Source organism: Gymnoscopelus braueri, assembly GCF_963280865.1.
Source record: "Gymnoscopelus braueri genome assembly, chromosome: 8".
Classification (NCBI taxonomy): domain Eukaryota; kingdom Metazoa; phylum Chordata; class Actinopteri; order Myctophiformes; family Myctophidae; genus Gymnoscopelus; species Gymnoscopelus braueri.
Window position 1 is genome coordinate 11,570,105 of NC_137609.1, and position 27,984 is coordinate 11,598,088.

General features: G+C 40.1%; 2 protein-coding genes across 2 annotated transcripts in view; one reads left to right on the forward strand and one right to left on the reverse strand.

Moving 5' to 3' along the window:
- The window catches only part of LOC308090674 (V-set and immunoglobulin domain-containing protein 1-like), a gene marked incomplete at its 5' end in the record, with an annotated part of 37,956 nt that extends 20,007 nt beyond the window's left edge, over nucleotides 1-17,949 (forward strand). Inside the window, 5 exons of the mRNA XM_080435940.1 lie at nucleotides 5,235-5,442; nucleotides 15,354-15,509; nucleotides 16,249-16,365; nucleotides 16,926-17,070; nucleotides 17,481-17,949. Coding sequence (XP_080292066.1) covers nucleotides 5,235-5,442; nucleotides 15,354-15,509; nucleotides 16,249-16,365; nucleotides 16,926-17,070; nucleotides 17,481-17,577 — 723 coding nt within the window. The 3' untranslated portion in view covers nucleotides 17,578-17,949. The remainder of the gene's footprint in view (nucleotides 1-5,234; nucleotides 5,443-15,353; nucleotides 15,510-16,248; nucleotides 16,366-16,925; nucleotides 17,071-17,480) is intronic.
- A 42-nt stretch (nucleotides 17,950-17,991) lies between these two features.
- tmlhe (trimethyllysine hydroxylase, epsilon) lies at nucleotides 17,992-27,629 on the reverse strand (the record flags this gene model as incomplete). Its single annotated transcript, XM_080435941.1, has 8 exons — nucleotides 17,992-18,429; nucleotides 18,854-18,992; nucleotides 20,010-20,246; nucleotides 22,208-22,327; nucleotides 23,304-23,583; nucleotides 24,768-24,944; nucleotides 25,740-25,877; nucleotides 27,575-27,629. Coding segments are annotated over 8 exons (1,278 nt in total), but the record flags the coding sequence as incomplete, so codon positions are not given.
- Between the last annotated feature and the right edge of the window lie 355 nt (nucleotides 27,630-27,984).

The following is a 27,984-nucleotide window of genomic DNA, read 5'->3' on the forward strand; positions in this document are numbered from 1 at the left end:
CTCCATACAGCACATGGGCATAAAAGGGGCACAGATAGACAGACAGGCACAGACTTATTAGTGCGTATAACCAGTGGTGGAAAGTAACTAAGTACATTTACTTAAGTACTGTACTTAAGTACAATTTTGAGGTATTTGTACTTTACTTGAGTATTTCCAATTTCCAACACTTTTACTTCTACTCCACTACATCTCAGAGGCAAATATCGTACTTTTACGCCACTACAATTATTTGAAAACTTTAGCGAATAGTTACTTTGTAGATATAAATTATTACATTATAAAACATACATTAACCACTTTAGCCCTATTTTATACCTAGGCTATTTGAAAATAGCCGATCTACAAGCTATGCGACGTGTTGTGAGCTTGTAGATCTGCTATTTTCAAACATTTTAGTACTTTTACTTTTGGTACTTTAAGTACATTTTGATACCAATACTTTTGTACTTTTACTCAAGTACATTTTTAATTCCGGACTTTTACTTGTAACAGCACTTCTACATTGCAGTATTGATACTTTTACTTAAGTAAAACGTTTGACCTTTTCCACCACTGCTTATAACTAATAATAGTGTTATATAAGCAGATATACTGCATTATAAGTTTATACTGCTTGATAGACTTTGGCTTCATAGAAAATGTTACCAAAATGCTTTTTTTCAGACATTAGACAGCCTGACATTTGAACCTATCAAAAGGGTTTGTACTTAATGAGCTTTGTTGTGCATCTCCTTCACTTGTCCTCCCACCAGATTCCTCATTATGATCCCTGGGCTGGATCCCTAAGTCAAGACCATCAGTCGCTGCTCATCAACATTCCCCACCTCATTAATTACTTGTGCCAACTTCTGGTAATTATATACTCAATTAATCAACGTATGACTCATTGTCTCTCCATCAGCATTGTACTGTAAGGCAAAAAGCGCACCGCTCCTGTGAGCCAATGTGACAAAGGTGAAACTGCCTATAATAAGTGAGCAGCACCCAGGGAGTGAACTCCCCGCAGATAAGCTGAGTATTGCAGTGTTCTGGCTCACACTTTTCCTCTCTAGGCAATGTGATAAAAAGGCCAGGTGGAGATTAAATTACATTAATTCTTCTTGCCAGGGGCCCTGACCCAGAACGACTTACAAGGCATGAACGTGGGGGGTGGGGGGCGGGCGCAGAGAGAGAGAGAGAGATGAGTAACGGCTAAAGTACCGCCAAAGTACTGAACCATGAATGAACCGTTAAAGCCTGATTTATCCTTTGACGTTACGACGGTGCCCTGCTCCGAAAATGGACGATCTACAAGCTCACAACGTGTCGCATCGTGATAAATATTTTCACAATAAATACCCGTTTTATTCACTGTACTTGGATTAATACTTAATTTATTAAATGTATAGTTTAAAAATTTATTCATTTGCATTTAATGTACAGTTTTGGACCAGAAAACACAACACTGTACCATATTATAAACCAGATTATTGTAAAGCAGTTATACTGTAAAAAAAAACATTCAGTTTTACCGTAAACTTAACTTACTGTAAAGCTGTTGTACTGTAAAATGCACTTGCAGTAAAGCTATTTTACTGTAAAACAACTAACATTAAAAGGTACTGTAAGGTTACTGCAAAACTACAATACAATAGGTTTGTCAGCTCACTTCTCATTTGTGGAGAGGGAAAAAAAGTATGACAAATATCGTGGCATTCACACACCCAGTCTCACAAACATTGATATGCAAACAATGTTATCTTCATGCACAGTATCAACCAGTCCACTACCTACCACTGAGTAACCTTTCCTATTCAGCTGTAACGTTATCATCCTCCCATTACGTTCTAATCACAGGAGAGACTCAGAAACAACGGCTGGGCAGAGCTAAGACCATTTCGAAAAATATCCCTTAGTGCTACTCTTCCAACAACATTTTGTTGAAGATGTTTTCCACATTGAGTGTAATGATGCTAATAAGCATGATGGGTGAGTATTCTGTTTCGGTGTTTTAAGTAAAGTGCACTTTTTTGTAAGAGAAGTTAAGCTTTTAAACCCATGGTGCTATTAGCAAGCTTTGTCCTGGTTATGGGGTTTAAGCTATCTTAAGTCTAACAAAGGTTCTGGGGGTAAAACTGGACTGGTTTTGTTTTCTAGGTGCTGTTGAACTCATCTCCGTGAGGGCCCCTCAGAAGATGGTCAATGTAACAAAAGGTGAAAGTGTCCTTATCCCGTGCACATTTACTACCACTGCAGACACCAAACAACTCATCATCCAATGGAATTTTGTCGGAAAGTCATCCTTGAATCCCGAACAGGTAAACATGCTATTCATATGCTATTTCCCCACTAAAATCTGCTCTCCTTTTGTAATGCCAAATTTATGCTCTGTTGTACGTCATTGCGGACCTAAAATAGATCTACAAGTTCAATCTACAACACACCTGTATAAATCAGCCATAAGTGTCCTTCGCAATGTTGACCATCTTTCAACCATCTTTATTATTTCGCTTTATTAAATGTTAAGACTTGTAATCACACTTTTTAGTCCAAGTTACAGCAATAGGTGCTGCCTTGATGAGGTAGCACATGGTATTTAGTGTATGATCAAACAAGGTTCTGTGTCAAGTATCAGTGTTTATCAACCCTGGCAAACGTCCCAATTTTGGGCCGGGGCTACTGCTGAGGTGTGCCGCGCCGTTTGAAGAAGGTTTGAAAAAATATCATTTTGAAAAAAAATATATATATATTTATTTTTTTTACAATAATAATAATCAGGCATGCAAACAGTCAGGTGTCACACTATTGCCCTATTTGGATTCAAAACGGCTAGTGGAAGCTGAAAAGCTACAAGTTTGCATGTCTGAATAATGCAAAAACAGAAATATTTGTTTGCATTTGCTTTTTTTCTCCCCCATATATTTTCATAATAAAAAAGTGCGTATCGTATCGAAGTTGTGTGCCCAATATCGTATCGTATCGTGAAATGAGTGTATCGGCACACCCCTAGTGTGTGTGTATATATATATACCGTATATATATATATATATAATTATATATATACCGTATATCTAGGTGTGCCCTGGGATCTTTTGGCTATGCCAGGTGTGCCTTGGCACAAAAAAGGTTGATAAACACTGAAGTAAATAATAATTTGATGTGGCTTTGAATTTTGTTATATTATGCCCCAACATAAGTGCTGACAATGATTGACAGTCCTACTGTCTACTCTACGTCTTAAACTAAATGTAAAATGCAGAATTTCTACTCTATTATGAATTTAAACCGGATACCACTCAGCACAATCGCATAAGAGAACTTAATGTGAATGTGGGGAAATTCAAAATATAACATTTCATGTAATTTATATATGCATCTGAGAAATGTTTATCAACTAAGACATTTAGCATTTACAAAAGAGAGGAGAGAAAAAAAAGGCGGTTCAGTTCTAATCATGGCGGTTGCTCTTGAGCGCCAGTTTGGAGACACACCCTGGTAAAACAACAATGGCTGCGATTCAGATTTGAGATAAATCCACACAGCTCTTTCAACTACACAAGCTTAATATTTGTTACTGGTATCGTGAATTAGTCCAGTGGTTCTCAAACATTTTCATGCCAAGTACCCCCAAAATGATATTTGGCCACAGACCCCCATCTGACAAGATTGTATCCCATAAGAGAACATGTGTTAAAACATTCAAAATTATGTCTTTTCAAAATGTTACCCAAGCTATGTTAAAATATAGCTTGGGTGGCGCAGTGGTATAAAGTCCCTGCCCACCGCCCCGGAGGTTGTGGGTTCAAATCCACCGTGGTGTTAGGGGAAGGGAAGCCGGGCAGGAAGGGTGATATTGGTCATTACACGTACTCCTACAGGCTGGGGGCGGCACCTGTCAGCAGGGTGTGTTGGGCAGGAGGAGTAGTCCTCCCGGTGGAGGCTCCTCACTGGCAGGTGAGCCAGTGGGAAACAACAGCAGTGACAACACAGATATGTGTGTGGGGAGGAATCAATTGGCATAACGACTAAATTGGGGAGAAAAAGGGGGTACAAATTATTGGCTACTCTAAATCTAAAAAAAAAGAAAAGAAAAATAAATTGAGATTTTTCAAAATGTTTAAAAAAAAAATCACACCCAGTGTGAAGAGAGTGGTGCCTTTCATGAGTTAATTTCATTAGTTACTTTTTACAGACTTTGATGACTTCAAAGTATTTTACTCATTTTAAGTACTTTAAAATGTTTTTACTGATTTTTACGTGTTTTTATTCATTTTAACATCTTTTAAGTATTTTTACTCATTTTAAATATTTTTACTCATTTTAAGTATTTTTTACTCAGTTTAGGAACTTTAAAGTATCTTTACTAATATTTAAGTATTTTTACTCATTTTAAGTATTTTTACTCATTTTAAGTATTTTTACTCAAAAGTGTGTGTGTGTGTGTGTGTGTGTGTGTGTGTGTGTGTGTGTGTGTGTGTGTGTGTGTGTGTGTGTGTGTGTGTGTGTGTGTGTGTGTATAATTAGTGTAACTGGTTGCATCTTTGTGTTGCAATCAGCCGCAGCTGTTGAGGCTGTGCTCAAACATACAGAGAGGCCGTGCTCATACGGACGGAGGGACACAAGGACAAAGTCAGTCCTTGGAGTGGCTAGCACCACTCAAAAATTGCAAAAAAAACATTTATTTCACACTTGAAAGCTGTTTGGCATGTAGGCTAACCCCTCAGTCTGGATGGACACAACTACTGTATGCTTGTATAATAACCCACAGCTGTCAACACATGTGCTGCTTTGTGCAACGAGTGTCGTTTGTCCAATAAGTGTTCTCATTACAGACTGCACATCGTAAAGTCCTGAGTTTAACTCCCAGTGTACAAATGTAATGTAACCAACCAAATGTTGCTTACATTTGTATACTCTTGGGAGTTCTTTTTTTTCTTCTTTTTTTAATAATTAAATTAGCTCTCGAGATTTTGCAGTGTACGTGTTTTAAATCTGTGTTGGACAACCACTGGCTCAAGACCCAAAGCGGAATACCAAATGTGGGTTCTGGTACAAAACCAATTGAAAACTGTTGTCTGGAGAACTCAAATATGCTACTTTATACACACACAACCTCAACTGCAGTGAAGCCTGATTTTAAATATTGCCTCGCATTAATAGCACGGGACTGGGATGGTTCATAATCATTTGGTTGATAGACATTAAGTTGCTCTGAGTTTCTCTACTAAAAGGCTTTGCTTTTTAACTTCCAGGTCTATTACTATCAGTCAGGACAGGATGTCATTGGAAAAGGCTACGAGGGCAGGCTTCATCCCCCGATTGCTCCCAACACCACCCATGTTGTCTCGATAAGGATAGACAACATGCAACTATCAGATGCAGGGGTGTACAGCTGTGAGGTCCACAACTTTCCTGATGTTGATGGACAGTCTGAGGCCAACATCATTGTAAATGTTCTCGGTAAGTTTTGCTAACTTTCAAAGACAGAGACCAGAAGGATTTGAATCCTAAATCAAGTCGATGATAAAATAATTCTGCTTTTCAAAAGGGGATACACTGTATAGTGTATGTACACACACACACACACACACACACACACACACACACACACACACACACACACACACACACACACACACACACACACACACACACACACACACACACACACACACACACACACACACACTTCAAAAGAACGTGTAAAAAAATTATGGAAGTAAGCTAAATATCTTTTATAGTGTTCGATTATTTTCGGTCAAATCAATTGGTGATTATTATTTCACAATCAATCAAATCAATTCAGTTTTATTAACTGTTGCTAGCCCCTAGAATCACTCACACATCATCAGTGGACGTTGCAGCTATTACAGCAGCCTCTCGTCCGACTTGCCTCTGGCTGCTTTCTGTCGGAATGCTAAGGTCAGTTATTCAACCAAATGATAAAACTGGCTTGACAACAAGGCAGATGTTGAGTAACTGCAGGACCAGTTCTGTCTGCTGGAATCTAGGTCAGGTCAATGCAGGAGACTGACAGTGTCCTTGTATGCACTAACCAACCTGTCTGCCTGTGTCATCTTCTTTTTTCAAGGTCCAACGTTTCTTACATCTTGTGTACATAAGAGTATAATTATTTTGTTCTGACTCCTCGGACATTGTAGCAGCAATAATTTAATTTCATTATTTTTGTTATTTAATTTAATAATTATTATTATTAATAATGTTCATTTTTATAGTTAATCGTAGTTTCTGCTTTGTGCAGAGTTAAGCTACGGTTACTAGGCCCAATGAAAGGGTAGGTCAGAGTGTGGAGGGTCTAAGCAAATTACTCAAACTGGTGTCTTTTAAGGTATTTTATTACTAATCACAATTACAAACATATAACTCTATTCTAATACTTAGGTTGTTAGTTAGTTAGACCTTTAGGTCAGTTAGTAGCCTTTAGATCAGTTAGTAGCCTTTAGATCAGTTAGGTAATTAAACCTTAGAGAGAAAACAAGCACAGAACATTTACAGTATTAAGGATATGACATTACACAATCATGAACCCATCAAACATACAATCATTACAATGTTCAATACTCACTATTAATCTCACACTCTTTCCAAATGATTCAGTGAGTCACTCCAGAACCCATATCCTAGAACGACCCACGGTTCAGTCACTTATCCGAATCTGAATCTGCTAGCTCCAAAGCAGGGAATTTATCAACTTCTTGAATTAGGTCCTCCTACAGGGAGTTTCTAGCAAACAGGAAGCTCTGATTACCCACAAAGCCTTGCGATTGCCTGCTGCTTCCTGTCACAGCAAAGCAGACTGGCACCTTTGCTATCTGTCCAGTCAACCATTTGGCTTTGTTCTCACACAAAGCTTTTGTCTCTTATCTAGCAGCTACCCCCGCCTAAGAATGCGAGGTTCCTTTGAGGCTCTTCGCACAGCAGGGAGTCTACAGTGGGCTTTTGGTCAGACTTAAATAGAACTCCTGCAGGAACAATTACAGCACCTTATTTTAGCACCAATAATAATACACAGTTATCTTTCATAATCATGGATTATTCCACACCTGCCACCTGTGATAACTGAACCTTGTTCAGTTCTCTCACAACCAACCTCTACTAACACCATTCTCGGTGAGCTTCTTTGGCTTCTTAACTTTCTCAATTTGTAATTTTCAAACTTTTTTAGGAATTCAAATTGTTTTGGAAAACTTTCCTCCTCCCACTTTTTTCCCTAGTAAGTCAATGTCCTATTTAGGGCATGTTGCCATGGTAATTGACATTGTAACTTGGGCAAAGGATTTAAGAGATTTTAAAATGGCTGATCTACAATCTTACCTTTAAGAAACTTCACTCTGCATTTAAACTTCTAGCCCACATCCCAAAATGCTTTTTATACAATCAACAAATTAGCAATTCAAAAAGGCCTGATTACTCAGATCAAGAGTTAACATCAGTTAAGAATAATTTTGTTGCATGGAAGAACCTTCCAAATTATTGTTGCATTTTGACTTAGTGGCATATTGTCGGCAGTAAATTAATACATTTCATTATGCAAGTTATTTCTTCTGGTAATATCGTAAACACTACAAATGATACATTCATTTACACAATATCTCTCGAAATTCCTAAGTAAACAGTCGCTCAAATAAGACATTTCGATTTTTTAGACACCACGTTGGCATCTTTTTCGCTTATTGTCCGCACTGCGTACCACTGTCCACAGCTAATAACTGGATAGACCTGTTAGTCAAGCCTATTGCAAAGGCCTAAACCCTTGTCTAGCCAGTCACAGCTGCCATGCCGCTTTCTCATGGACCTTTCCATCTGCACTGCCCCCTTACTCTGAGGGTGGCAGTGCAAATGTCAGTTCGTTCGCCAGCGTCACTTTGCTGGCACCACCAGCCACCAGTGGAACTGCTTTTTTAGCAACATCCAACTGGGGGCTCTTCTCGGCCGCTGCCAAGAAAGAGCGTGGGGCTTTGCTCCACCTGGTGGCCCTCTTCCCCTCCCTCGAGGGTGGAGAAGGGATTGTTAGTGTATCTTTAATCTTCACCTTTTTTCTTCTAGTTATTCCAGCCCCACCAGGACGAAGCATTCTCTTTGCCTGGATCCTGGCGGTAAGAACTGAAATGACCTGACGTAGCACTCCGCCCCTCTCTTTCCGAGCGGGCGCTCGCAGGGACCACACCCACTCAGACTTCCTTCTGAGGGGTTTTGGGGGTGCTGAATAGGCGCCCAGCCCCCGATCTCGGACAGACCCGACTGGTCTGCTTTCGGCCTTCTGCCTGCCACCTTTGTGAGACAGGGGCTTGGAGCAAACGCCACCCTTGACAGGCCTGACTGGTCTGCTTTCGGCCTTCTGCCTGCCACCTTTGTGAGACAGGGGCTTGGAGCAAACGCCACCCTTGACAGGCCTGACTGGTCTGCTTTGGGCCATCTGCCTGCCACCTTTCTTAGACGGGCCCTTGGAGCGAACGCCACCCTTGCCAGGCGACTCGGATCCCTTCTTCTCCGTGTTGAGTGGGCTGGCGGCGACGTCCGTCGCAGCAGCGGCGTCTACTGACGCCCTCGCCGGCTTCTCTCCTGGTTCAGCGACCTCCAGTGACTGGCTCCCCTCTGCGTCGAGTGGATTGGTGAAGACTTTCACCGCCGTGGCGACGTCCATTGAAGCTGCCTCCCTGGCGGTCTGCTCATCTGCGACGTTGGCTCCCTCTGGTCGATCCCCCTCGGCTTCCTCCGCAGGCGTCTCGTCCCCAGGTCCAGCTCCATCGATCACCAGTGGCACCTTTGCAGCTGCTCTCTCGATCGCAGCGTGGAATGGGGTCTCCCCTGCAGCTTCTCTCGCTTCTCTCGCGATCTCCAGTGGCACCTCCCCCGCCGCCGATGGCTCCTCTCCGCCGGCCGTCACGACCTCCTCGGCGCCTTCCCTGCGTGTCGTGATGAGCAGATATCCCTCCGCCGCGTTGTCCATCGAATCTGCTCTCTCGATCTCCAGTGACTGGTTCTCCGCAGTTACTTCCTCAGGATTGACCTCCTTCTCCGCGTGGTCCCTCGGAGCAGCGTGGAAAGGGGTCTCTGCCTCCCTCGGAGCGTGGAAAGGGGTCTCTGCGTTGTCCCTTGCAGTAGTGATGCCATCTGGTTTCACTCTGAGGACTGCTGGCCCAGCTGATCCATCTGTAGGTGTGACATTCCTACCCCCCTCTGCAGCGTGGTCTGCTTCCTGCTTTATGACCGAATCTGCTGCCTTATCTGTGGAGATAGTCATTTGCCCTTCCCCCACAGCAGCGTCCGGCTTGTCTGTATCTGTAGGGGTTACAGTCTCACCTCCTTCAGCTGCTTTGTCCTTTACGACTGGCTCATCTGTAGGACTGGTGATTCCAACCCCCTCTTCAGGTACGACCGGCTCAGCTGCTATCTCTGTGGGGTTAGACAATGGCTCTTCCCTCACAGCAGGGGAATGTGGATTCACTGGGGGCTGTGTGAAGTGGGACCCTCTCTCATCCTGGGGTGCCCTCTCTGTCTCAACCCAGACCCCCACTTCAGTCTGTGTGAAGCGGGACCCATACTCATCCTGGAGTGTCCTCTCTGCCTCAACCCAGACCAGCCGACAGGTCTCCCTTATCTTGCTAATCTCAGATTTGTCGGCACGACGGGCACTTCGCTCAGAATCAAAAGTAATCTGGGTAATTTCAATTGCTTCTACTTGGAGCCAACTGTACGCGTGACCTATCTCTCCTGTCGGTAGATCCCGAAAGATATTGGATATAGACTGTGCTTTTTCCATAAAGACTGTCAGAGCTGCCTTACACTTTGGGAGCTCCTTTGAGCCATATTCATCAGGAGCTCGCCCCTTGCTCAGAAAGTCTGCCTCTACTGCTCTTACCTCAAATTCTGACTGTGCTGCTCTCAACCTTTCCCTCAAATCAGCTAAATCTGCCATTTCCCCTGTTTGGGTACAAGGTCTCTTAGTTAATCTTAATTCAATGGGCTGTGACAGCAATTGTATTTTTAGCAATTAGTAGTATTGTTCAGCCTTTAGCTATATAACAACAATAATTAATTAACACTGTCTTTAACCTGTAATAGCACCCACCCTATTAGCATTCTATGCAAGAAGCCTTTTAATGGTCTACTTACATTAGTTAATTTTGTTAATTAATACTGGATAGGATATATTTTGCTCTACCAAAGTACATTCTAGTATTTAACCCACAATGATTACCATTGATCCCCTGTTCTTGTACACTAATCATCTAGTTACTCACAGTACCAGTCTATCATAAAGTCTGGTTAAACATTGAATTACTGGTAGCCAATTCCCCACCCCCTCCCAGTGGCTGTTAGCTTAGCACTATGCTAGACAATGGAAAAGTTAGCTGGTAGCAACCCCCACCCCCTCTGGTACGCTAATCAAACTTTTAACGGTAGCCTAAAGCTACATAACCTGTGGTTAGCTTCTAGCTTCTCCCTCAGCTCCTTATCCTTAGCTCAGACAATAGAATCTGTTAGCACGCAGCATCCTCAAATCTACAGTCTTTTCTCCACAGTTTTCGCAAACTGTAGGGCTTTGTTCATAGCACCTGGTTGAGTCTCTCCCCGGTAGGCTTCTCGTAGGCCTGTACAGTATTCAATGCCTCGGTCCTTGCGTCACGCTGTAGGCCGCCGGCTCTGTGTCCTCTTCGCCGCCTCCGTGGATTCGACCCTCTCCTGCAGGCTGTTTTAGTTTGAGACCCTCTCAGCCCCACACCTACACCTTTGGTGCTGATAAAACCTATATTAAACCTGTCCCATAACCAGGCTAATAAGTATTTTATTTTGTTACAACTCACTTCTCATCTTAAAGAGACAGTGCGTCTTTCCTCCTAAGGCTATAGGAGCTTTTTTATGCTATGTTATCTGACTAGATAACACACATAAATCCAGCCTCTAATGGTTCCTCACCATCAGACTATTTGCAGGATTATACAATTATGTGATCCGCTTACAGGACTGACCTAATACCTTTCTAGATTCACATAGGCTCCAAGGGTTCATAATTGTTTAATTACTCTGTAACACTCAATTACTATGTAATTAATACTTAAACTCTGAAGGCCTTATTAAAAACCAGCATAGTTTAATAAATGCGTAATTAAACGCTTTAAACTCAGAAAAGCCTCCCACAGAGGCATTAATAGTTTAATAACTCTGTAATAAGCGGAGTTCAAACACAGTGTCATTCGCTTATTAACTCTAAGATGTCCCCCACGAGGACACTACAGTCTTATTACTGTGTAACAAGCAGAGTTCCAATTACTAAACTCAGTTTAACCTAGGTAATTCTACTTTGACTCAAAATGCCTCCTCCGGGGGCATAAGAATAGTTTAATTACTGTTCATTTTTATAGTTAATCGTAGTTTCTGCTTTGTGCAGAGTTAAGCTACGGTTACTAGGCCCAATGAAAGGGTAGGTCAGAGTGTGGAGGGTCTAAGCAAATTACTCAAACTGGTGTCTTTTAAGGTATTTTATTACTAATCACAATTACAAACATATAACTCTATTCTAATACTTAGGTTGTTAGTTAGTTAGACCTTTAGGTCAGTTAGTAGCCTTTAGATCAGTTAGTAGCCTTTAGATCAGTTAGGTAATTAAACCTTAGAGAGAAAACAAGCACAGAACATTTACAGTATTAAGGATATGACATTACACAATCATGAACCCATCAAACATACAATCATTACAATGTTCAATACTCACTATTAATCTCACACTCTTTCCAAATGATTCAGTGAGTCACTCCAGAACCCATATCCTAGAACGACCCACGGTTCAGTCACTTATCCGAATCTGAATCTGCTAGCTCCAAAGCAGGGAATTTATCAACTTCTTGAATTAGGTCCTCCTACAGGGAGTTTCTAGCAAACAGGAAGCTCTGATTACCCACAAAGCCTTGCGATTGCCTGCTGCTTCCTGTCACAGCAAAGCAGACTGGCACCTTTGCTATCTGTCCAGTCAACCATTTGGCTTTGTTCTCACACAAAGCTTTTGTCTCTTATCTAGCAGCTACCCCCGCCTAAGAATGCGAGGTTCCTTTGAGGCTCTTCGCACAGCAGGGAGTCTACAGTGGGCTTTTGGTCAGACTTAAATAGAACTCCTGCAGGAACAATTACAGCACCTTATTTTAGCACCAATAATAATACACAGTTATCTTTCATAATCATGGATTATTCCACAAATAATGTTAATAATTATTATTTGTATTATTATTATACACATATGTTCTGTTGGGCAGAAACCTTGTATGTATGTCCAAAACTATTACTTTTCAGGAAATGGAAAACAGAACCTGACTTCCTAAGGATTCAATGTATGTTGTTTAGTCACAGCAATTTCCTTTGGTTAAATATTCATACGACCCAAAGACACACAACCACTTTCACTTATCACTTCAAAAAATATTTCTAAAATAGTGAAAACAGCAGCTCTTACAGCAAGCATACAGCGCGTCACGATTCACAACACGAACGACGTGTTGCGTGAGCTTGTAGATCTGTTCATGATGCCCGACCACCTACCCAATGTCTACACCACAGGCCAATTTTAATAAAAGATTTGTTGTATGACTAAGAAGGCCTTAAATGGTTATTTAACATAATATATGTACACCTTGAAGTATACACAATGAACACATTTTTTTAGTTGTTGAAGGTTTTAAACAAAGAACCACCATGTCCTTTAAAATGTTCACATATATTTTGTTTTATATTACCGTTAAATTATCAATAAAATCTTGGGTGTTTCACCCAATTATTTGGGGGCCCACTTGCAATAATAATATCCTCACGGCCCACCCACCACAGTGGGAGCCCCTGGACCACCATGGTTGGACGAGTGTGGAAGGACCGCAATAAACAAAGGTTCTCTGCAAATGGTTCAAGATAAGCCATTGAGTACTTCTCTAATGGAAAAGAAGATGGCAGCAAAACGAGATGCAGACCTGGTGAAAAAGTTTAAAGATGACCATAAGCCAAAGAGAAGACGGACAAGAGGAAAAGGCGCGAGGATAACTTGAAACGACGAGCGCAAAGCAGAGAATACAACAAAGATTAAGAGGATGAAGAAGAATGCTGTATACATGTTTTTCCCCATGCCCTACGTTTGCCATTGTCACAGACCATAAACACATTCATTAGGGCCCTGTGTGATGAGTGAATCACATTCCGCCTGCGTCCTCTCATTCACCGAGTTACCACGACAACCTTCGCAGGGCCTCGGTATCCATGGTTTAGTTTCCATGGTAACAGCAGCAGCAGCAGCAGCGGCGGCCTCCCTATTGTCAGTGTTGTAAATCGTCTCGTCGCGTGGAAACCCTGTAAGTCCAAAAAAGCGTTTCTTTTTTTCTCGCTATTATTTTTAAAACGTTTTAAAACAGTGAAAATAGCTGATCTACAAGCTCACAACGCGTCGCGTTGCGACGCGTTGTGAGCTTGTAGATCTGCTATTTTCGCTCATTTCGCGCGACGCTCTTTTATGATGAAGTAGGGCATTAATTAACGGGGGGGAAAAAAGGAAACGTACAAAGTCGAAATGGAGATACAAGGTTTCTGCCCGACAGCGACGAAATTAAAGTGTGACTGTGAACCCTGACACTGCATACAAAATACATAACAGCAGTGATGGAAAGTAACTAAGCACCTTTACTCAAGTACCGCTACGTGCTCAAGTACAATTTTTGAGGTACTTTTACTTAACTCGACGTGGACGTTTTTTTCCGACACCTTATGCCTCTCCTCCACAACATCTCAGAGACAAATATTGTGCTTTTTACTCCACTATAATTATTTGACAGCTTTCGTTTATGGTAACTTTGCACATTTAGATTATTACTACAATAACCAATTAAGCCACAGATACGACCTCGGGGGCTGTGTGCGGATGTACTCAAATGTTAAATGTTTATAATGTGCAGTGGTGTAAAGTAACTAAGTACATTTACTCAAGTACTGCACAATGTTCAGGTATTTTAACTTTACTTGAGTAATTCCTATTTCCAATACTTTTACTTCTACTCCACTACATCTCAGGGGCAAATATTTTACTTTTACTCCACTACAATAATTTGAAAACATTAGTTACTAGTTACTTTGCATATATCAATTATTACATTATAAAGCATACATTAACCACTTTAGCCCTATTTTGTACCGAGGCTATTTGAAAATAGACGATCTACAAGCTCACAACGCGTCGCGATGCAACGCGTTGTGAGCTTGTAGATCTGCTATTTTCGAACATTTTAGTACTTTTACTTTTGGTATTTTAAGTACATTTTGATACCAATACTTTTGTACTTTTACTCAAGTACATTTTTTATTCCGGAATTGTACTTGTAACAGAGTGCTTCTACATTGCAGTATTGATACTTTTACTTAAGTAAAACATTTGAGTACTTTTGCCACCACTGATAAGACTCTGCCTTGAGTCCATATTTATAACATAATGCAATGTGTTTGATAATGTGAGTGATACAGTACAGCTGTAAAAAAAAAAGAAGAAAAAAAGAAGAAAAAAAGCCTATTAGTAAGTAGTCGTGTCGAACACATTCGTGCAGTTTTAACATCATTCAGCACCATGTGTTTGAAGTTTCAATCCAATAGTCCAATGTTTGGCCCTTCACTCACTTTAGCGAAGTCAGTATGGCAACCCTGGAAAAATATCCTGCCCACCCCTGAATTAAGCGCTACTGGTATCCCTGGTGCTCATGGAAGGGAATAATGTTCAAAATTATGTCAAAAAGGCATTAAAGAAATCCAGGTCCAGCCACTCAAGGTGGATTTTGTAGGTAAAAGGCCTTTATCATATTTGGTCAGACATTAATGTCTGTAGCCCAAATATAATAAAGGCCTTTTACCTACAAAATCCAACCTTGAGTGCCTGGACCTGGATTTTTTTTAATGCCTTTTTGACAGAATTTCTCCTCTCTCCTGAAGGGTGTGTAATTACTTAACCCATTTAATCCGGGGGACGCATCTCTGTCATTTTTTTTATTTCTTTGGGCTATTAAAAAAATAGCAGATCTACAAGCTCATAGCACGGCACAGTGCTATGAGCTATGTGCTATGAGCTTGTAAATCTGCTATTTTTGGAAAAAACATGAACATTTGTGCAAATCTTCCAATATATATATATTTTTAAAGCGAACATTCGTAACAAAAATCTTTGCATCTGGGGGGGCACAAATTTTCCAGATTATTCCCAAAAAATTATATGCTATTTTTTTTCAATACCCCAAAGAAATTAAAAAAATGACTTTCTTTCCCGGTCTAAATGGGTTAAAAAGCAATTATTTTGGCACGTTCATTAATCATCACCTCTCTCCGTTTTTTTTCAGAGAAGCCGTCTGTTCCGTACTGTGCCGTCCACGGTGACGTGGAGTCCGGACACCGGGTCACCCTCAAGTGCCACAGCGAAATTGGTTACCCCACCCCGACATACACCTGGATCAGACTGGACCAGACGAAGACAAGGATGCCGGTGACGGGTGTCAGTAAGTAGTATGTGCGTTCGTGTGTGTGTGTGTGTGTGTGTGTGTGTGTGTGTGTGTGTGTGTGTGTGTGTGTGTGTGTGTGTGTGTGTGTGTGTGTGTGTGTGTGTGTGTGTGTGTGTGTGTATGTGTATGTGTGTGTGTGTGTGTCAGTGGTGGAAAAAGTACTCAAATGTTTTACTTAAGTAAAAGTATCAATACTGCAATGCAGACATACTCTGTTACGTGTTACTGTTAAGTAAAAGTCCGGAATTCAAAATTTACTTGAATAAAAGTACAAAGGTATTGGTATAAAGTACCGAAAGTAGACATGTCGCAAGTTTTCAAATGTGAAAGCAGATCTACAAGCTCACAATGTGTTGCATTGCGACGCATTGTGAGCTTGTAGATCTGCTATTTTCAAATGGCCGAAATGTACATAGGGCTGAAGTGTAATGTATGTTTTTGTAATAACAATCCAAATCTACAAAGTAACTAGTAACTCCAGTTTTCAAATAATTGTAGTAGGTAGAGTAGAAGTAGAAGTAAAAGTACAGAACATTGGAAATACTCCAGTAAAGTAAAAAATCCCTCAAAATTGTACTTAAGTACAGTACTTGAGTACATGTACTTAGTTACTTTCCACCACTGGTGTGTGCGTGTACTAAATAGAAGTGTGCACTGGGAAGGAATTAGCGATTAGTCTGTGACTGAACACTCACTGTATGCACTTTGTGTGTTCTCTAAATATTCTTTTCTTTAGCTACTACAACTGGAGTACTGCAGTTCACAAACATATCACAGTTTCAGTTTGGAGAGTATCAGTGCAACGCTTCCAATGTCGTGGGATTCACCATCTGCAGTGTGGAACTCACTCCAGGTATGGGGTCACATGACCTTTTTTCTCTATGCAATAAATCTACGTTATTTAACCCTTTAAGACCGGGAACTCATCTGTGTCTTTCATTGGATTTCTTTGGGCTATTAAAAAATAGCAGATCTACAAGCTCATAGCGCGGCACCGAGTGCCGCGCTATGAACTTGTATATCTGCTAAAAAAAATTTAAATAGCAAAAATGTTTGCAAATCTTTGAACATATATTTTTTTAAAGCTAACATTTTTTAACTCTGTTACAACTTCTGGGGGTCCCTGGAATAAAATATTTTGAGATGGGTCCACGGCCAAATACATTTTCAAAAACACTGTTAGGATTTAGACATTTGGAGAATCCCCAGAAGCAAAGATTTGAGTTACAAATGTTCGCTTTTACAAATGTTTGCTTTTTTATATATATTCAAAAAAAAAATCTTCAAAAATAGCAGATCTACAAGCTCATAGCGCTATGAGCTTGCTTGTATATCTGCTATTTTTGAATAGCCAAAGAAATCAAAAAATTACACAGATTCGTCACAAATATGTAACAACTTGTCAATTTACAGAAGCAGGAGACGGGCTGATTACAGGGGCGGTGATAGGCGCGCTGCTCGGATGTGCGCTGATCATCCTAGTTGTCTGGTTCATCGCACACAAAATTAAGAAGCACAAATACAGCGCAGTCAAAGAGCAGGAGGCCAGCGAGATGAAGTGAGATCATGTTCACCTTTTTGTTAACTCGCATAATGAAGTGTCATGCAGGTGGTGGGAATCATTGAATGTTAAATTTAACCCATTCACTTGTCAGTCATGCTATCTTTGCCTTTTAATTCATTTTAAAGTGCAGATTGATTAGACAAATCTAGCCAAAAATGGTCCCAAGAAAAACATCGATTTGATGGCGGTTTGATCAATTTAAAGGTCAATAATGTGCTTGAATCTGGAATAAAATGCATTGTCATTGTAGAATAGTTATAGGTTTGGTGTCTGATCAATGATACTGAATTGCATAAAATAAGGCTTTTTTTATGTGCCTGAATTTGACTTCTGAACACCTATACAGTAAACCCTGTATAATACAGTGGCAAGGCTGCAATATCATACCCCTTTCTCTCCACCAGGAGGAGCACTCACCAGGCCCAATCTACCTCAGATGGGGTTCCCATGGCAACTGTGACCAGACACCAACATGCTGAGGAAGATGAGGCACAAGCTTGAAAACAGTGCCATCAGAAAGGCGTTTTTAAACAGGGCTGACATTGGGACTCGTTCCAGATGTCCCTTGGTTTGTGCTATAGTCCAAAGGAGTCTGTCGAGTGCCGTATGTCTGTTTGCCACCTTTGATATTGCATTTTTACTACATTTAGTGTTCTGAATCAATCTTTTCATTTTTTACTTTTGTTTGTGTGTTTTTTAGTACAATTGAGAAACGTTTGTTTCATTTTTTTTTTTTACTTAAAATCTTTGTGAATATAAAATCAAACACTACAATAATATGGATGCAAGAACAGTATTCAAAGGTAATCAAAGGTAATCATAACGGTCTTCGTTATTACAAATTCAGTGTGACATTTAAAATATTAACTGTTGACTCATCTCATTCTTAATTGAAAATGAAGACTGACACACAAATAAAAGTTAATAGATTTTTATTATTAAGGGCTAAGTACTATACATTATTTCAAGAACTATTTCATAAAAAAGGGAATTTTTAACGAGTGAGATAACTTTGCAGAGACTGAGCTTCATAAAAGAGATCAACTTGATTTAGGTTTTTATAAGCAGTATTTTTTTTTGTTTCGTTTTTTTAGCTTTAATTTCATTTTTTTGTTCGACACATCATCAGCACCTGATCAATTTGATTTGCGGGTCAATGTACTTCATGTGACATTGAAAAGACGCAGAAGTCACACACACAGCATACCGCTTCATGTCAACTCAGGCCTGCAGTCCATGGGAACGTGCATTGTTCAGGACGTCATCCCTGGTCAGGTAGCAACCACACAGCTCTCTCAGCCCAGTGAAAGACTCTCTGCCGTGCATGACACGCCAGTTATCTATGAAAATCACCTTAAACACATACAAAAAAACAGCACTGTGACAAGACCCTATAAACTTTGTCGTACGATGAATATCCTATCTAGAAAACCAGAGCTTGTAAGGTAAGCTTATAATGAAACATGCAAGCTTGTAGATTTTGCTATTTTCAAAGAATATCAATTTTGGTTGAATATATTTTGCCTATAATGACATGCCCAAAAAATGTCCATACTAAGAACTATAAAGATATAGTTTAAAAAAATTGTCGACAGTGGTGAACAATATAGTAATATTCATAGCTTGCTGTGGACATCATTTTAATGTGGTAAACAAGTAATACTGACAGAATAATGAGAAATAAACTGATGTATACTTCTCTTTGTCTTCTCTTTTTTCAAATGGGACACAGTTTGACACACACACACACGCACACACACACACACACACAACTTACTTTGCCTGGCGTCAGTTTAACCCATAGTTCATTCTCTGGCCGTCTTAGTTCTGCGGTCAGTTGTCGATGAGCCTCGTACCACCGCTGAACGACATCATGGGGAACTGTGTTTATCACAGCACGGTCATAGTTGTTGTACCTGCAAAGCACACACAAATATGTATATATTTTAATGTTATCATATAGTGTAATAATTTTGGTTCCATATCAAAGCCAAGTCCTAGATTAAATGATGATCTTTGATAAGCCTTGGGTTGCATACATGCTTTAGCTACAGTACCTGGCCATAATCGTCCAAATATTGTACAATAATCTTTATCTGTTGCGTCTGTGCTGTGAGCGAGGAGCACTAAATAAACTGAAGGGCGAAACAGGTCTCAAAATCACACTTTTAGCACAAGAACAAATGCAAAGAAAGCAGTTTTTGTCAATATATACCGTAAATAAATGTCTTGGTACATGCCTTTTCACCTACTGGGAGCAGTTGCACCCACGTTATGCCAGTATTAGTTAGTCATAAATTCATATAATGCCCAGGAACAGTAGCTATACAACCCAGGGTTCTACACTTCATGAAACGTGACTGTTAAGGGGGTTCCTTTGTCGAGTAAAATTAACAGTGGTGTAAAGTAACTAAGTACATTTACTCAAGTACTGTACTTAAGTTTGAGGTATCTTTACTTTACTGGAGTATTTCCAATTTTCAGTACTTTTACTCCACTACATCTCAGAGGCAAATATTGTACTTTTACTCGACTACAATTATTTGAAAACTTTAGTTACTAGTTACTTTGTAGATTTTGATTATTATTACAAAACATACATTAACCATTTCAGCCCTATATACATTTCAGCCATTTGAAAATAGCCGATCTACAAGTTCACAATGTGTCGCGATGCGACGCATTGTGAGCTTGTAGATCTGCTATTTTCTAAAGATTCTTATAACATTTTTTCATTTGAAAACTTATGAAATGGACTACATATACTTTTAAGTATATTTTGATACCAACACTTTTGTACTTTTACTCAAGTACATTTTTAATTCCAGACTTTCACTTGTAACAGAGTATTTCTACATTGCAAGTATTGATACTTTTACTTAAGTAAAAACAGTAATTTTTTCCACCACTGCAAATTAAAAGTATTGTTGTACCGAATGAGGTGGAGTTCGTTGTTCCAGGGATACACGTTGAGCACGGGGCCAATGCCGATCATGTGGGTGCGGTAGGTGGATGTTTTTTCAAGGTACTCATGTCTGATGGGAACAGTCGCCAGCAGCTCATAGTGTTCAGGAGACTGCTTGAGTAATTTGTCGGCAGCGTAGAAGCCATCTACCAGCAGATTTCTTCCTCCCGTTCCCTCGTGCTTGAGGCAATGGAACACCTGGATTCTACACAGTATAAATCCTTGGTGTTAAAACTGCCCTTGTTTCCTTCTACACTAAAATCTTTTCGCCAGATATAGCAGATCGACAATGCGACACGTTGCAACCATAGTCTGTAAAAAAATAAATAATAATGGACAAAGTGACGCCATTGGTTTTCTACAGACCAGTTTTGAAGCCTGTTTTTCAGCAATTTCAAATCCGCCATGTTTCTATATCCGGTCGGAAATTAATACATTGGGTGCCAAAATCGTGAATCTCCGGTTTTACATTTTTGGCGCTTAGGTGCCAACACCGTGATTCTCCGTGAAATCAATCTTTTCGTTTTTTTCCACAAAGGGGGGGGGGGGGGGGCTAGCACAGCTTTGGAATCACCCACGGTGACTCTGGGAAGGAAGGGACAGATGGATCACTGTGCCAAAAAAACTGGCTCCCGTCCGCTCCCAGTCTATCTCCTTGCAAAAAAACTCCACATTTCCTTAACTTTTTAGTGGGGAAAACGAGTCATTTTCGATCCGCGATCACTCCACAATGGTGACTCACGTGAGAGATGTCATTGTTCCAGGCGTTATTCAGGACCATCCACCATCGTGCACGCATATATTGTTTACATTCGGGTGCTCGCTGTGGAGTCTGCAGTTCTAAACAGCGCAGCGTTACAAACGGTGAGATCTCTGGCACTCAACGTAATCTGTTTTAATAAAACTCTGCCACCGAATGTGTTAATGCTATTGGCTGCAACCGCAGTGACGTGGCGGGTCTTCACTCGGTATAACCAGTAGAAACCCTAGAAACATACCCTACTTTATCATTCATTTTTTAATTAATGGGACCATAATTTACTAAACGCATATCATGATGATTTAAAAAAAAGACTTTAAACTAGAGATTGAAAACATAAAGAGTTTATGAAAAGGTTTACTAAGATAATAGAATCGAGCATAAAGTCCGCACAAAACCTGTTTTGTATTGAGATTGAGATTATAATGTATCGCGACCGGTAGAAGGTGAAATAGAGACATCTGCAGGGCCATTCACCATATTTACACGGCGGCCATTTTGCTATTAAGTTAATGAAATAATGCCACCCAACCCGCAAATATGACGTGAGAGCAAAATGGCCGCTGTGTGAATAAACTGTAGTCAATTAATAGGAACAGCACTGTGTAAGAGAAAGAGAAGAGAGCGGAAAGAGAGCTTCAATTCCAGCGCCAGATACTAGGCCACTGGTTGCAACGCGTTGTGAGCTTGTAGATCGGCTATTTTTGGCATGGAGATTTGGCGTAGACAGAAAAAAGCACGGAACAGAGAGACAACTCAGGTCCCGTTTACTAGACTAGGGTTTAAGTGGTTAAATATATTTAAAATATTTACATTTTAAATTAAAATACACTACTGCCATTAAAGGATCTACACCATGAAAATGTAATATTTATATCATAATGTTTATGTCCCTCAAACGTTTTTCAAAAGGTTTGAGCCTAAATCAAGGCTCAGATATACTCATTCCAACTAACTTCTCTCTGGCTTATAAAGCACTTTCACCTGCAATACCACATTGTCCTGATTTGAGCCAGTTTGTATGCATGTTATCTCCTGGTTCTGTGTGGAAAAAATTAAAAATAAAAATAAAAAAGAATTGTAAGGATTGTATCGCTTGTGACGTCACGTGCTGGGGCAAATCAGTTTGGTCTGTTTTGAGACAATTTACATAAAACCCCAGATATGCAGTGAAAGCCTGAGTGCTCAAACTGGGGTATTTTTGGGGATAGAAGAGAGGTAGGGGAGACCAAAAACACACAAAAAAATAAGGAAAAGTTAAAATTCATGGTGTAGTCCCTTTAAAAATAATACATGACATGGAAACAAACAGTCCTGTCCTCTGTTTGTCCTGAGCACAATGAGACAAATTCCTGGCAACCTTGGTTGATATGGCAACATGATATTGAATGTTGAAAACTACCTACCCACATGGTTCCTGAAAGTATGTGGTGTCTATGTGGCGATCCAGAGCCAGTGTGGTGTAGGCAGTGTCGTCTCTGGACTGATCTGAGGTGAAGCTCCACATTCTCCCATACGTAGTCTCTCTGGTGGGGATAACAAATGTCAGAATCGAGACGACGGTATGGCTGGCCGATATGGACAAAATCAAATGTCACCATGTTTTTGTCTAAATACCTAGATTTCGATATTGTGCCGATAATATCGTATTGTGATGATATCAATTTGATTTATTTTGGGAAAATAGCAAAAACAACCATTTTTTTTTAACATTATTCATCATTAAAACCAGGAATAGACCACACGTATGCCATATCACGGTACTACAAAATCCCAAATCCCGGACGATATCTAGTCTCATACATAGTACGGCTAGATGAGCTACTGTAGATGAGTGTGAATGTGTTTCACAGGAGGCAATGACCTTACTGCTGCTGTGACGCTATAAGGCTAGATGAGTATCAGATGCGATCCTTGTACTGAAGTCAGCAGAAGAAAACTTTTATATATATATATATATATATATATATATATATATGATATATAGATATGTGTGTGTGTGTGTGTGTGTGTGTGTGTGTGTGTGTGTGTGTGTGTGTGTGTGTGTGTGTGTGTTAGACCCTAACTTTGATTGGGGCATGCAGGTAGATGATTGGATACTTCATCGACCACATAATTGCGACATTCCCGGAGACATGTGTTGCATGCTGTTCCTCCTTCTCTGTCCTCACTTTGCTGTCTCTACACTTCCCTACCTACTACTGTATATAAAGCAATCGCTAATCCAATTTGAATTCCAAATAAACACTTTCCTTCAACATGCACACAAGAATATTAAAATGTGTACTAATTTGTATGTACAGTATGTGATTGTTTAGATTCTACCCAGCTTGTTAGTTCCTTAATTACTCATTTATTGGCATGTGTATATTGTGTATCAATAAGATTATATATACATAATATTGATATATTGCCCAGCCCAACCGGTAAACTAGAGTGAGTAAACATCCCAGGGAAGCTCCGTCTACTGTACGACCTTGACAAAACTACAAGCAGCACTACCTGATTATGCTGACCCTTTGGGTTAACCTCTCCGTGTCCCGAACCGTTGGAGGAACTCCATGCACCAAAGCGACGCCATAGAGCAGGAAGCACTGGAGAAACGTCTTCAGCTCGTCGTCACAGCTCATGATCTTCTCCCAGTCGGCCGAGGCTACTTTGGAACTCGCGTAGATGTCGGAGTTCCAGAGGACGCGCGGCTGGACGGTGGCCAGCCTCTGGCGCTCGTAGCTGTTCTCGGCCAGCCAGCTCAGGCTGTAATTTGTCACGTGACCGTCGGGCCCTGGGGAAAACCAGCAGGGCAAGAGGTCAAACACACTTTTAATTTATAGAAAAGGGACATGACAACTTCTAGTAAAAAAAAAATACAAATTTGAAAAGAATGTACTCAAATGGAGCTTTATCGTCCCATTTAAGTCAATGTTTATACTCAATCAATACCCCAAAATAATTATTGCTGGCCAAATTAGATCAGTTAACAGTGCATAAGCTATCAAACCTAATGTGTGTTCTCATGTTAAAAGGAATACTTCACCCCCAAAAAAGGTCTATCAATTACTCACCCCATGAAGCCTGTTTTTGTCGCATTCCTGAGCCAATAATCCAATACATGATTAATTGAAGTTAATAGGAGACCAATCTTAACACAAGCAAAACCATATTTAAAACATAGTTTTTGAACCTATATCATCAGTAGGCTCATCAGTGATTACACTGTAAGAGTTGTTTTACAGTTTATATTATTATTTTATATCTTTTAATTTTGGTAATTATTGGCTCAGATATGCAACAAAACAAATTGTTTAATTTTTTGGGGGTGAAGTATTCCTTTAATGTGATCATCAGGCGACACAAATGAAAGTGCCTTTAGTCACTTTCACATCTCAAGCCTTTGGTTTGTCTATACAGGTGTGAGTAGCACTGGTCTGTCTGTGTGTGAGTGTGAGTGTGTGTGTCTTTAATGTGAAGCACAGTTTACTGTGCATAAAATGTGCTATATAAATAATAATATAAGAGTTGATTTCACTTATAATCATTAAACCAAAAATAGCAGACATACAAACTGTTTTGTTTGTTTTTTTAAATTGGGATACCAGGGTTAAAGTGGTTAAATGGGCCATGAATTAAACAACAGGAACTATCATGATCAGTCCTTTGGTGTGGTCAGGCAAAGGACATCGTTCAAACCAGTAAAATCATTTAGATAAGATACTATACTGAGCCATTTAGCCATTGTGCAAATGTGTGGCAATGACCTTACTGCTGCTGTGACCCTATAATGAGGCTAGATGAGTATCAGATGTGATCATTGTACTGAACCAAGTCAGTAGAATTGTATTTATTTATATATATATATATATATATATATATATATATATATATATATAGTGGTTGAAAAAGTACACTTTTTTTCTTTGTTAAGAAAAAACATTGCCAATCACTGAACTCTAAGCACAGTTTACTTACATGTGAGTACAAGGTGATCGTCCTCCACGGTTGTTTTGGCTGGACGGATGTTGAGGTCTATGCTCGCCGTGTCCATGTTCCTCTGGTTTGTCTTGGCATTGTAGCTGTCAGCGGAGCGACAGTGATCCCTCAGCCACACATAGTTGAGCTGCATCGACAGCCCGTCATGGTGGAGCTCTGGAGATGTACAGAAAAGGCTGTAAATAGTGTCGACATACAGCAGTATATAGATATATATATAGGCTCTTCTAGGCTGTGTGTGTGTGTGTGTGTGTGTGTGTGTGTGTGTGTGTGTGTGTGTGTGTGTGTGTGTGTGTGTGTGTGTGCAGTGGCGGAAAAAGTACTCTAAAATGTTTTGCTTAAGTAAAAGTATCAATACTGCAATGTAGAAGTACTCTGTTACAATTAAAAGTCCAGGATTCAAAATGTACTTGAGTAAAACGTACAAAAGCATTGGTATCAAAATGTACTTAAAGTACCAAAAGTAAAAGTACTAAAATGTTTGAAAATAGCAGATCTACAAGCTCACAACACGTTGTGAACTTGTAGATCAGCTATTTTCAAATAGCCTAGGTATAAAATAGAGCTAAAGTGGTTAATGTATGTTTTATAATGTAATAATGTATATCTGCAAAGTAACTAGTAACTAAAGTTTTCAAATAATTGCAGTGGACTAAAAGTACAATATTTGCCTCTGATATGTAGTGGAGTAGAAGTAAAAGTATAGACAATTGGAAATACTCCAGTAAATTAAAAATACCTCAAAATTGTACTTAAGTACAGTACTTGAGTAAATGTACTTAGTTACTTTACACCACTGTGTGTGTGTGTGTGTGTGTGTGTGTGTGTGTGTGTGTGTGTGTGTGTGTGTGTGTGTGTGTGTGTGTGTGTGTGTGTGTGTGTGTGTGTGTGTGTGTGTGTGTGTGTGTGTGTGTGTGTGCAAACTAAGCACTTTCTCTTGGAAAAACTCACCGAGACAATCCTCACGTAGCTTCCAGTTTGACCGAGCGTCAGTGTGCTTCAACTTGATCAAGTGTCTGCATTCTTTATGCCTCTTCCCAAGTCCATGGATCAAATGAGCCTCGTTCAGTGCAGGTCTTAATTTCACCGCTAAACGCCAAAACATTGCGACCTTAGTCTGTAAGTATTAAAAACAACTTTAAAAAAGTATCAAGCAAAGCCTTTCTGGTACCTGCTTGGGCCACACAAGTGTTTTTCACAGTCCACCTTGCATGTTACTACCTCTAAGGTGTTTTTTTTTAAGTCTTCTTATCCTTTGATCTCATAAAAAATGTAGCAAGTTGTCCTGAGATTCCAGGTTTAATCATTAAACGCCATTTGCATTCGCTTGCCAGTAGAGATGGTACCTTTGACACCTGAGGAAAAACAGAGCCTACAGCCTAGTAGAAATAACTTTCTAAAGTATATGGTCGCGCAATCAGTGGTGTAAGGTCACTAAGTACATTTACTCAAGTACTGTACTAAACCCACCCACCTGAGATCTGTATTGCTGCTTCTTGGTATCTGGGGTGTAAAGCCAGCTAGCTGGGATCTGTATTGCTGCCGTGTACGATCGGTAGTTGATGCGGGTATAGCCGATGGCTCTGAATTAACCTGGGAGTTCCTTTGCCTTTTATGTCGTTAGCTGCGGTGCTGGGGTCATTGCGGTGATGTCAGTCATATCCATATATGGAGCTCCCGCTGTCAGTCATGCCCAAAGATAGGGTCTATGACGTCAGGCCAGGAGATTTCGGTTAGGCCCATATATGGAGTCTATGACGTCAGACCTGAGTATGTCAGTTATCTCCATATATATGGAGATGTCGGAATGCATAGGTTAGTTATCTCCGTATATGGATAACTTTACTCGAGTATTTCCAGTTTTCAGTACCTTTACTTCTACTCCACTACATCTCAGAGGCAAATATTGTACTTTTACTCCACTACAATTATTTGAAGACTTTTGTTACTAGTTAGTTTGTAGATTTTGATTATTAATACAAAACATACATTAACCACTTCGGCCCTATACATTTCGGGTTTCGGCCATTTGAAAATAGCCGATCTACTTGTAGCTCTGCTATTTTCAAAAGATTTTTATACATTTGAAAACTTGAAATGGGACAGTCTGCTGTCTGCATAATGAGTACTTTCTACTTTTGGTAATTTAAGTACATTTTGATACCAATATATTTTGTACTTTTACTCAACTACATTTTGAATTCCATACTTTTACTGACAGAGTATTTCTATATTGCAGTATTGATACTTTTACTTAAGTAAAAAGTTAAAACATTGAGCACTTCTTCCACCACTGCGCGCAATGAAACATGGGAAACTGAGTTCAGCGACGGTACACAAAGCGTATAAAGCGTTAGTTACGTACATTCTACAGCCGGTTCACCAGGGTGTTGTTGACGCATCGTGACGCATTTGTCAGCCGCTCGAAATGTCCACTACTTTGTATCAAAACACCGCGTACCAAGCAGTATGGAAACTGTTTAGACACGATAGGCTACTTCAAATGGCAATGCAACACTCCATTTGAAAGAAATCCAATAAAGTACGAGTTCAGAAACATGTCAGCCTTGGATCAAGACTATAAATGGTTATTTTATCGAGGCGACTTTTAAGAGACGAAAGTAAAACTAGTTTTGACCCAAGGCTAGAAACATGTAATTATCCATGGTCTCCTTTCCCTTGGGTGTGTTACAGATCATTCTGCTCTTTACAGAGTTCAAAACACAACACATTATAAGAACGCAAACATATCGAACAAAGGGGCAAAGTAGTGGAGTTAGAGTTACCCGTGAAATGGACAGTCGGTAGCTCTGTGCAGGCAGCGGCGAATTGTGCAGGACATCAGGCAATGCTATTGGAATGCCACCAGGTGGCGTCAGGGAGCCGCCTAACAAGAGCCCAGAGCCAGAATCCACCCTGGATCCATGATGAGCCCCCTAGAGATATATTATATATATATATATACACTACACATGAGCCCACCAGGAGGAAGTGCGTCAAACGGAACAGACCAGTGGTTTTCAACCCTTTTCATATCAAGGTCCATTATTTATTAGGCATTTGAGCCATCATGGATGGACCACCGTTTGATGAGATTTAGACTCTCAGACCCAAGACTGAGATTTTGTCCACAATTGATGTTGGTACCAATAGGAGAGATAACAGGCAAACGTTGATCAAAACAACAATTATTTAA